Source organism: Aotus nancymaae, unplaced genomic scaffold (assembly GCF_030222135.1).
Source record: "Aotus nancymaae isolate 86718 unplaced genomic scaffold, 86718_ANA_hifiasm-v0.15.2.pri h1tg000058l, whole genome shotgun sequence".
Taxonomy (NCBI): Eukaryota; Metazoa; Chordata; class Mammalia; order Primates; family Aotidae; genus Aotus; species Aotus nancymaae.
Window position 1 is genome coordinate 45241735 of NW_026988472.1, and position 12429 is coordinate 45254163.

Below are 12429 nucleotides of genomic sequence, written 5' to 3' on the forward strand. Positions count from 1 at the left end.
TGAATTTTTACAAAATTACCTTCACAGACTCCCTTGCTGTTTATTCTCCAGCCGTAGCAGCAGGCCAGTCTACTTCCATAGTGACAGACCCCAGGCTGATGTGCCGATGTTAACAACCCATGATCCCTTGCCCTGCAGATAAAGAACTACATGTTAGTATTGAGAAAATAGAAAAGACAGCAGAAACTCTTCCCTACTACTAAAATACACAGAGATGTCAATTACTTGATTAATTTCAAGAAACCTGCAGCAAGTGCTAAATTAGATTTTGAAAACCTGAATTTTGGGTTTGCCAGCCTTCCTCAATAATTAGTTTCAACCATTTCCTTCTTCCCCATAAAAGAATTTGGTTACATAATCTATAAAACTAGGGCACATAAAGATGTCCAAAATATATGTTTTTGAACCTTGTAGAATGCCACTTTTTAGATCTGCTCTGTATAGGCACAGCAGCTATCCAGTTCTTTGTCTAGTTCAGTGACTTTCTGGCCCTGTGGCTTTGTCCGAGACCAGAGCTCTACACTTTTACCCCACTGGCACCTGGGAATCATTGAATAGACTGGAATCACCACACACTATAGATGATTAAGAGCTGCAAGGGCTCATTCAGCAAAACCCTCTCATGTTACAGAGGTGGAATCTCCTGTTCAATGGAGTGGAGTCACATCCCCAGCAGAGCTGGGTGTTGGGAATTCTAGCTCAGGGCTCACTGCTGTTCCACATGATCTCCTGGAAACCCAATTTGCTAAACTCCTTAATTTTAGAGCAGAAATCAGCAAACATTTCTGTAAAAAATGTAGGGCCATAAGATCTCTGTCCAAGCACAAAGCAGCCATAGGCAATAGTAAACAGATAGGCATGATTGTGTTCCAATAAAACTTTATTTATGGACACTGAAATTTGAATAGCATACAATTTTCCTGTGTCATGATACAGTATTTTCCTTTTGAGCCATCTTCTAACTTTTAAAAATGTAAAAACTGTTCTTGACTCATGGACTGTTTACAAAGAGGGGATCACCTAGCCTTGGCCCACAGGCTGTAGCCTGCCTGATCTAGATGCCTGAAAAAGGTGAGTCTCCTGCCCCCGACCAAGTGCCCCCAAGTAGTGCTGCCATGGATGAAGCTCACTGCATGTTTACCTATTTACTGTCCTGGTGTTGGACAGGGTTGCTACCAGACTTTGAAGAAAAATACTTGTGTTGTGTATTTAGTGGAGGGCTGTGACTATTTCCTTACACATATTAAATACACTGTAAAAATGTTTCCTGGGCTCTTTCGCAGACAAAGGAATGCACATTTTACCATGTGCTTTCTGCTACAGGACTGAACTTTATGCAAGTTAATAATATCTAAGTCAAGGTCGGGAAGTTAAACAACCTTGTAGATTTCCCTCATGGTCTGCCTCTCCCACAAATTTGATTACTCAGTTAAAAGCTATAAAGATATGGTCTGAGACATTTCATTTACTGAGAGCACCAAATGTGAAGATGATTTTAAAATTTACTTTTTCTTGAAGGGGACTTTTTTTCATTTGTTAATGGAATTAACTTTAGGGATTCATAAGTCACTCAAACATTTAGAACAGGGTTTCTCAACTTCTACACAACTGACATTTTGGGCCAAATGTTGTTTGTTGTTGGGAGTTGTCTTGTGTATTGTAGGACATTTAACAATGGTCTTTATCTACAGATGCCAGTAGCATACACCCCTCTAGTTCTGACAATCAAAAATGTCTCCAGACATTGCCAAATGTCCCCTGGAAGGTAAACTTTTCTTTCATTAAGTAGTACTACTTTAAAGTAAAGCATTTATTGTGTACTTGCTATGTTCCAAGTACTGTCTCAGGCACATAAAGTACAGTGATGAAAAGGACCTGGTCTTTGCTCTCTTAAGTTCACAGTCTGTTGGAAACAGATGCATTCAAGTATAGGACAGCATGGCAGATACTATTAAAATGCTCTGATAAAGAGTTTTGACTGAAAAATAATGCAGCCATCTGTCTAATGTAATTTGTGTATTCCTAACAATTCAGCAAGGGATACCACAATCTTGACCCAGTCTTCGTTTACTAACAGTTTCCAAATAGCCTATGATAAACTCCAATATTCCGTAGCACAGTAGGATGACTAAAGTTAGCAACAATGTATTGTATATTTCCAAGTAGCTAGAAGAGAGGACATGAAATGTTACCAATATATGGAAATGATAAATACTCAAGATATTTGAGTATTTGATGGATACCCCGAGTACCCTAACTGGATCATGATATAGTCTATGCATGTAACAGTCACATGTACCCCATAAATACGTAAAATATTTTGTATCACTAAAAAAGAAGAAACTATGGGTGACTAACCATAAAGTATGCTGAATAAACAAGTGCCAGTCCAAATACAATGATGCCCTTAATAAATTTTTAATTTTAGTATTTTAAAAATTGAGATACAATTCATATAACATAAAATTCACCATCTTAAAGTATACAATTTAGTGATTTTAGTATTTTCAATATGTTAATACACTCATCACTTCTATTTAGTTCCAGAATATTTCCATCACCCCAGAAAGAAACCCCATACCCATTAACTAACCTTCCATCCCCTGGCAACCACAAATCTGCTTTTTGTCTCTGGATTTGCCTATTCTGGATATTTTATATAAATGGCATTATACAATATGCAGCCTTCTGTATCTGGCTTCTTTAACTTAGTATGTTTTCAAGTTTGATCCATGTTGTAGCCTGTAACAGTACTATATTTCTTTTTATTGCTGAATAATATTCCATAATATGGATATACCACATTTTATTTATCCACTTATCAGTTGATAGACATTTGAGTTGTTTCCACATTTTGGTCATCATGAATAATGTTGCTATAAACATTGGAGCACAAGTTTTTGTGTGGACATACGTTTTAACTTCTCTTGGGTGTACACCCAGGAGTGGGATTGCTGGGACATATGGTGCAATGGACAGAATGTTCGTGTCCTCCAAAATTCATATATTGAAACCCTAATGCCAATGTGATGGTATTTGGTGGTGGGGCCTTTGGGAGGTAATTAGGTCATGGGGTGAAACCTTTATGAATGGGATTAGTGCTCTACAAATAAAAGGCCAGAAAGCTTGAAAAGTTGGCAGCCTGCAACCCAAAAGAGTGCCCTACCAGAACCTGGCCATGCCGATACCCTGATCTTGGAATTCCAGCCTTCAGAACAGTGAGAAATACATTTCTACTGTTTATAAGCCACCCAACCTATGGTAATTTGTTATAGCAGCCTGAACTCACTAAGACACATGATGTCTGCATGTTTAACTTTCTGAAGAACTGCCAGACTGTTTTTCAACATGGCTACATCATTTCACTTTCTCACCAGCAATATGTGAGAGTTCCAATTTCTCCACATCTTCACCAGCACTTGTTATTGTTCATTTTTAAAAACTGTAGTCATCCTGATGCTTGAGAAGTAGCATCTTGTGGTTTTGATGTGCATTTTCCTGATGGGTAATGATGTTAAGCATCTTTCATGTGTTTATAGACCATTTGTATATCTTATTTTGAGAAATGTCTATTCAGGTTCTTTGCCCATTTTTTAATTGGGTATTCGTTTTGATGTTTTTAAGATTTTAACACAAGATTGAAATTTTTTGGTAAAAACAACTATCCCCATACCTTGGTGAAAAAAAAACCCTTCCGCCTAGATACACGATAAGTCCATCTCTTAACCATACACATCTGTGACAAATCTTGACAAAATACTACAATTTGCTTTCACCTCTTCCTTTAACAGCACGAAGCTGATGCCTGGGGGAGCAAAATGGAGAGAGGAACTAACTTTGCCTGGGAAAGAGGAGAAAAATGTCACAGGGTAGGTGACATTTGAGTTAGATTTCAAAAGAAAACATGATGAAAGAAAAGCTGTATAGGGAGAAATTCTGCCTTTGGAATTTTAATTCCATATTTTTATAAGAAATGTGGGATTCACTTAATTAGAGTTCAATCTAGCAAGAAAATCTTAGAGATGATCTGCCAACTTCTTGACTGCAGATTTGCAAGCAATATGCTCCCCAATCACAATAGGAAGGACCTTACCTATTTCCTGATGCAAAAAAAAAAAAATTCAGTATAATCCTCAACAGGGCATTAATATGTATGAAGTATAGTGCTAGGTGCTGAAGATACACTTATAAACCTGGCATAGAGGGTCCCCTACTCATGAGCTTTTAGACAAGGGGTTCAGGGTAATAGAGGCACTCAATATATTCAGTCTATTACAGAAGCTTAAATCAAAGAAACACAATTCAGTCTAAGGGGTCCTAGATATTCCCTTTGGAGGTGTAAACTTTAAATTAGACTTAAGACAAACAGGATTCAACCACATAAATTGTAAGAATATTACAGGCAAAGGGAATAGAATGAGTGCAGACTAAGAGGTAAAAGACACCATGCTTGTGCTTGAGGAATGAGTAGATGACCAGAAAAATAGAGCAAAGGGAGGGAGGAGTCAGTTTGTAAGAGATGAGCCCCAAGAGGCTGGCATAGGCTACATCACAAAGGGTCTCGTGAATCAAGTTAGGGTTTTGGGTTTTATATCTTAATGGCAATAGAACAGCACTGAAGGGTTTCAAGTAGGAAGGTTATTTGATAAGGTTTTTCTTTTGAAAAACATTACCATGAAAGCAGTCTAGAAGATAGACTGGAGGGAGGCAGAAAAGATATCAGTTGGCTCAGAAGATAGATTCTCCTTGCTTGGGCTGGAGCAGTAGCAGTGGAGGTAAGGAGAAATGAATGGCATCAAAGTGGGACCAAAAGACTTGGTAATGGATTAGAGTCATTCATTCATTCAACAAGTACTTCTTGAATGCATACAATGTATCAGACACTGGGCTAGTTTCCAGAAGTTCATCAGCAACCAAAAGAGAAATAAGATTTCTGTCCTTATGGAGCTTATATCCTAGTTGATTGGCCATAGAATGTGAGAGGGATGCACCATCAGGTAGATGGCAGCACTGTATTTCTGGAATGAGGAATATGGATGGAGGAACATGTTAGGGAATAGGATAGATGATGAATTCTTTTTGGCACATGCTGATTTTGAGTACTCTTTAGACGGACAACCTAGAAGAGGTGTTGAGCAGGAAGTTGGATATTTGGGTGAGGAGTCCAGGAAGCAGAACTAGATTTGTGAATCATCCGCAGGTGGATGGTTACTAATTCTACAGAAGTGGATGTAGTGTAAGAAGAGGAGGCTTAGGGCACAGTCCCAAAGATGCCAGCATGTAAGAGATGGACCAAAGAGCAGGAAGGTCCAGAAAGAAGTCCAGGCAATGCTCAGAGGAACATCAGGTTAGTACATTGTCAGGAAAGCCAAATGAGGAGAGTTTTTCTAGTAAGAGAGTGTGATCAACTCTGAATGTTGAGAGGCTGCATAACATGGTGGTCAGGACTATGGTCTCCTTCCTGGGTTTGAATTCTGGCTCTATTATATATTAACTCTTTGACCTTCAACAAGTTACTTTGTCTTTCTCTGTCTTAGCTATCTCTTTTCTAAAACAGAGAAAACAACTGTATTTATCTTAAGGGTATTCATGATAATGAAATCATTAAATATACGTAAAGGGCTCTGAATGGTGACTAACACAGTAAATGCTCCCTAATTGATTGCTTTTATTAGTACTAGTAGTAGGATTAATATTATCAGATGTGTTGACCTTCAGAGGAGAGCCATGTTTCCCACAGAAGGATCTGCCTTAGTACCCCTGCCATGCTCACTCATTGGTGGGAGCAGCCTGTGGGAGTTGTAGCTTCACTTAAAAGTGCTGCTGGATTTCCAAGAACAGAGTAGCTGGGACCCTGGGTCAATTATGCTCCCTGCAGTTGGAGGTCTGTGAGGTGGATCCTCATAGCTGCCACAGGTTGCATGTGACTTGCCTTTTTTATGTTTGTAGGAATAAATTTTCATTCTAAGAGTAGATTATCATAGAATTTCATCTTAAAGAAAGTGACCCTAGATATAATCTGGTTCCAACCTATCATTTTCTGCATAAAGAAACTAAGGCCAAGAAAAACTGAGTATTTCATTGATATTAGAAGCCAGAGGGGAACACACTTCACCAAACTATTCACCTACTCATTTATCCATTTGTCTATCCAAATTTTATTAAGTAACTACACACCTCAGGCACTGTACTAGGCACTGAGACTATAGGAGGTTTATGAGAAAAGCCCCATTATACTCCAACATATGACCCTACCAAAGGGGCAAGTTCTCAGGAGCTAGGGGGAGATACAGAAGTTTGTACATTGGAATGGATGGGTAAGGGGTTTTCTGGAGGAAATGGGGCCCAATATAAATGGAACTTATCCAGGAGAAGTGGGAGGAAGCTGTATGGTGAAGAAGGTGTTCCAGGCAAAAAAAATAGCCTGTGCCAAGGACAACGTCATTGAGAACATGGGGAGTTGGTGGCCTGGAAATCTGAGTGTAGACTGTGGTATGTGTTAGGAGCAGAGGAGTGAGAGGGGCAGCAGGGGAATGGTGGGATGGAGAAGTGGGCAGGGAAACAGCAGGGGGCAAAAAGAAAAAGGCCTGTGTCCCTCCTGCAGGCTGCAGAGAGTGACAGGAGGATTTCAAGTAGCTGGAAATATAAAGAATTTTGTAATACACTAAACAGTCTGCTTAGAAGTAGGGTGAGCTCACTAAGCTCCAACAAGATTTCTGAAACAGTTAGATGTGAAATCATGCAAAACCAAATTGAAATTTGTTGAAATCTGATATTTTTTAAAAGCCTAATCAGAAACCAGCCCAGAGTCCTTGGTACAGGTGGCCAAACCTACTTCATATGTACCAGTCAAAGTCAATTACTTGGGATTGCAAAGAACACTGCCCTGGGGTTAACTAACAGGAGAAAGTTACCAGAAGATAAAATTCATATACTGTTTGCACATTACCACAACTCTCCAGAGAAATCCTCATTTTCTCGATCTTTATTGCTTTCACATGCCTGCTTTCAGGTGAAAAGGTGAAACTGAGAAATCAGAGGTGTATTAATTTCTCCGAAATCATTGTTTTTGATGTTGTATAAAGTGTCACTTATAAAACTCCCCCAAATGTTAATGACTAACACTTTGGCCATCAAAAATTTATTAACTTTGTTAATAAATTAAGATTTCTTATCTGCTGTAAGGAATTCCTTTCCCTGTCATAAAAGCATCTTAGTACTATAATTCTGTTGGAATTTATGGGAAATTTGCCATCAAATCTACATCACTCTCATTTGTTAAAAAATTGAAGTAATTGTCATTTAAAAATCAACTCAGTTCATTATTCAGAACTATAAAATGGAATTTGATATTCAGACGATGACACAAATCAGAAAATATCAGGTCAGCCTCTAGCTGCTCTGTGCATGCAGCAACATGTTCTGTGTGTATTTCCTAAAGGAGACCAAGCAGCTTGAAACAACGCTGTAGGAAAAATCATCAGAGAAGCATGTGAGTCCATAAATGAGCAACTTGCCTTTTAATTGATGATGGGTGTGATGCCTATGTATTCACTAAGTTTTCAGAGAGAGCTTCAAAGGACCAGCCACAATTGGGCTTTTACTAGTTTAATCATCAAATTCTACATCTGTTTATAAAAATGGAAAATAGCTCAAAGAGGAACAACTATTAGTGGACAGAATTGCTAATAATTAACATGCTGATTTGTAGATGTCAGAGGAAACTGATTTATTCCACCAAGAATCCAGTTCTGTATTCTATGCTTGCCAAGTTCTTTTTGAAAGTGCACATATGCAGCTATTTAAAATTATGGATAAAAGGAAAATTAATTATTAAAATGTTTATGTATAAGTTGAAACAATATGATCTAGGGGAAGAAAGGAATCCAGTACAGGCAAGCATGATATTGACAATAATAAAAGAGTACATTATCTTGTGAAAATTGTCAAAAACTGCCAAGAAAAGCACTTTAACTTTTAGTTTCTACACAGTTCTTGAATGATGTTCCAAGTTAATGTTAGCGAATGATTCAGATTACTTTCCCAGCATCCTTTTCTTCCACCTGCCCTCTGCTCTAATTCCATGCCCACTCACTAGCTTTCCCATCACTAACTTCAAAAATTCTTTTACTTTACTACCTGGTTGTAAGCATTCTAGATAAATAGACATAAACTATTAGGCTAAACCATATCAACTCACCATTTTTATATGTTAAAAGTGACCAAATATCTATGATTTCATATGTTGAAATTTAACAATTGTGAAAGAGGAGATTAAGTGCTCACCAAATCCATTTCTATGTCTCCTGGACACAAAACTACACAAGAGTTCCCAGCTGCCTGCCAGTTAGGTGGGACCACGTGACTAGTTTTGGCTAATGAAATGTAGATGGACAGGATGCAGGCAACCTCAAAGCCTGGCTCATAAAGCCTCTCATGAAATCTTTAGTGGACTTATTTCCCATCAGCCCTTGAATAAAGAGGAGTATTCATACTTGAAGAAAGATGGCATCCCAAGATGGATGGAAGCTGGCCCCATATGAAGGCATGCAGCAGAGTCCCTCAAACACGTCTTACAAGGCAGGTAAAGAAATAAACTTTGACCATGTTCAGTTACTGAGATTTTGAGGTAGTTTGATGCAGTAGCCTATCCTGATCAACACCATAGTATTTCAAGAGCCATTTCTTTTCCTAAAGTCTAGTATACAGTGTTTCTCCTTGCATGTGAAGCCATTTATATAAAAAAAATCTTACAAAGCTAATAATGTAGCTTTGTATATATATTGTGCTTAGTTTCATATTTGTGAGGCTTGCATTTTTTTAATGTGTTAAGTTGGGCCAGTGCATTCTGGAATATCAAAGATATTAAGACATAGCATCAATCACTGGAATTTAATAGAGAGCTGGATATAAGTGAGCTTTTATGCATTTGGCTAGATTGACCCAGCCCCATGGAACCTGACAAAACCAGAGTAATTGATAAAAATGTATCAGCCTAAAAACAGAATATCTAATTTTGGACTGAACTAATCCTATCAACATCCTCTGCCACCTTGGAAGATCTAGATGGACTGGCCAGCCCCTCTCTCTCTCTTTTGCTCTCATCTCTTCCTAAACAATATTTGGCACATATGAGGCTCAGGGAACTGAGTCTTGAGACAGGGAAATGCTAATGTAGGTGAACAAGTCTCTGTGGAGTGGAGGCCCTGAGCTGTAGGAGTCTGAGCTTAATGCTCAATTGCCCAGTTTCTTTAATGCATTATATAGCTTGATGTCTACATTGATCAAATTAATCAGAAAATCGCCATCTCCACAGCTGAAGTTAATTTAAAACATTCCAGGGATTGTGTAAAGTAGTATAGTATTTCTTCATAGGATTCCTTATTTTCTGCAAAAACATACTGTGCCAGAATTCTTAGTACATTTGTTTATGGTCAGGTTCCAGGAAACTTCATGATATTCTCCAAGACAAATTGAGAAAAATTTCTTTTGCTGATGTTTAAATGCATTTAAATAATGCCATAGAAATGAAATAAAAGTTTTCTAAATAGGGATAAAAAGGTCCAGCCATGAAGATTTTTGTTGTTGGTGGTTTTGATTTTTGTTTTGTTTTTATCATAGCTCCACTATGGCAAGTTCATTGTACCTAGCCAGTTAAAATTAATTCTGGGCTCCCATCTATCTTCAAGAGACAGAGTACAAGTCCAATGGGCCTAGGGATACCCCAAGAAATCTCACTTTCCCAGATGTGTAGGGGCTTATGTGCCCAGTAAAAAACTTGCCTGGATTATATAGCTCTCCTATACTAGTGTGTGTTGATATGTCTTCAAATTTCTAATGCCATGACTGGTAGGGATAGTAGTAAATCTCAGGCAAAAGTTGGAACTTTCCATTGCTTCCTCTATTTTCCTCATTTATCTTCCAAGGTCAGGAGTTACGTGGAGATTGGGGATGGGGAGTGTCTTGGTTTAGGCTCCCCCAGAAGCAGACCACGAGACAAGAATTTCCATGGAAGTGGTTTACTTAGGAGGGGAAGGGAACATTGATAAAGGAGTAGGGAAGTGAGATGAGGAAGGGAAGGCAGTCAATAAAGCAAGTGTTATCAAGACAGCTACATTTATTCTCCATCTCATTCATTCATTCATAGTAAGCAGGAGGGAGAATGATATAAATGGAAGATGGCATTAGAGAAGTAGTCAAAGTCTAGATCAAGCAGAGCCATTTATGCCATTTTAAGTAGAATGAATTTTATTCTTAATCTGGTGGAAAGCCACTGAAAAGTTTTAAGAAGAGGGCTGACATGGTCTGATTTAAATTTTAAGAGGAACACTTTGGAGCATAGACTAGAGGCAGCAAAAGAAAAAGCAAAGGGAAGCTATTGTGGTTCAGGTGAGAGATAATGGTGGTATAGCTGGATGATGGTAGGTGGGGGCAGGGAGTGGGGATAGAAGGAGATGGACTTGAGACATGGTTTGTAACAGGACTTAGTAGCAGATGTAATACAAGTTGGGAGGAAGAGACCCACTTGTCAGGAATGATACCCCAGTTTTTGGCTTGAGCCAGTTTGGATGCTGTTTGTTCTGGGCTGGGGGAGAAAAGATGAAGTGGAGAGAAGCAAGTTCTGAATGATGACCAAGAGTTCAGTTTCGGATGTCTTAGGCTCAGGGAGACATCTCAATGAATAGGTCAAGAATACAGCAGAAGAGGCTGGGTCTTGAGATTCCCATTTTGAAGATGTGAATATATGTATAGATGGCACTGAAAATGCTGGAACTGGGAAGATCACCTGGAGAGTGTAAATAAGAAAGAAAATAGGGTCAGATTAATATCTGTGGAAATCCAGCACTTTAAATCCTGTCAAAGAAGGGAAGAATAACCAGTGTGGGAGAAAGAAAATCAGAATGTGTTGTACTCTGTGATGGTTTTAAAATATGTCCATAAATTATTTGATGCACATCCTTTCAAAAGGTGAAGTTTAATTCCCCTCCTTTTATGTGGGGGTTGTACTTAGTGACTGACATCTAACGAAGAATACTGTGGGAGTAATGGGGGTAACTTCCCAAATTAGGATGCAGAAGGCATTGTAGCTTCCTCCTTGTTCTCTCTCTTGGATTAGTCACTATGGGGGAAGTCAGCTAACATGTTATGAGAACATTCAAGCAGCCCTATGGAGAGGTCCACATAGACAGAAGCTCAGGCCTCCTGCCAACACCCATGTGTGTATGCCATCTTGGAAGCAGATCCTCCAGCCAGAGTCAAGATGTCAGATGGCTATAGCATTGATCAACAACTCGACTGCAACCTTGTGAAAAACTCTAAGCCCAAGAAGTGTGGTGATTTCTCAAAGAACTAAAAACAGAATTAACATTTGACCCAGCAATCCAATTTCTGGAAATATGCCAAAAGAATAAAAATCATTGTACCATAAGGACACATGCACACATATATTCATTGCAGCACTATTCACAATAGCAAAGACATGGAATCAATATAAATGCCCATCAATGATAGACTGGATAAAGCAAATATGGTACCTGTACACCATGGAATACTATGCAGCCATATAAAAGAAAGAGATCACGTCCTTTGCAAGAACATGGATGGAGCTGAAGGCCATTATCCTTACCCAACTAAGGCAGGAACAGAAAACCAAATACCACATGTTCTCACTTATAAATGGGAGCTAAATAATGAGAACCAGAGAGGGAAACAACAGACACCACGGTCTATTTGAGAGTTGAGGGTAGGAGGAGGGAGAGGATCAGAAAAAATACCTATTGGTTACTAGGGTTAGTACCTGGGTCACAAAATCTGTAAAACAAACTGCCATGACATGAATTTATCTATATAACAAACGTGCACAGGTACCCCTGAACCTAAAATAGGAATGGAAAAACTCCACGCCCTTTTACTGTGAACCTAAAACTGCTCTAAAAAATGTCTTTAAAATTTAAAGCCCAAGCCCCATCTAGCTATGCTGCTCCTGAATTCCTGATTCACAGAAAATGTGAAATAATAAATGTTACTTTAAGCCACTAAATTGTGAAGTATTATGTTGCATAGCAATAGATAACCAATAAATGTGGTGTCCAGAAACCAAACAAAGAGTGTACTGAAGAGCAAGGTGATGATCTTTGTTGATGTTTGTTACTTTGGTATTTTGAGTTTTAATTTTGTACCCGTATTCATTAAATCTGAGATATCATGGATTATAAGCACACTATTATTATCTACATCAGAAAAGAAAAATGCTGCCAATTAAACTAAACGATAGCTCATTACTTGAATAATTATGTGCAATTGTGTCATAATTCTGTGCATGAATTAGTCACGATTGTGTTCACTTTAAAGAACACAGAGCCTGCAATGGCCTGTTTGCTCGCTATTGCTCTCAGAACCACGTCCAAACTCCTTGGCTCAAAGTACTGG

General features: G+C 38.6%; 1 protein-coding gene across 4 annotated transcripts in view; it reads right to left on the bottom strand.

Moving 5' to 3' along the window:
• The window catches only part of EGFL6 (EGF like domain multiple 6), a 180592-nt gene that overhangs the window by 42055 nt on the left and 126108 nt on the right, over positions 1-12429 (bottom strand). For all 4 annotated transcript variants that reach the window (XM_064364630.1, XM_064364629.1, XM_064364631.1 and 1 more), the window contains exon 2: positions 20-132. In XM_064364630.1, coding sequence (XP_064220700.1) covers positions 20-132 — 113 coding nt within the window. The remainder of the gene's footprint in view (positions 1-19; positions 133-12429) is intronic.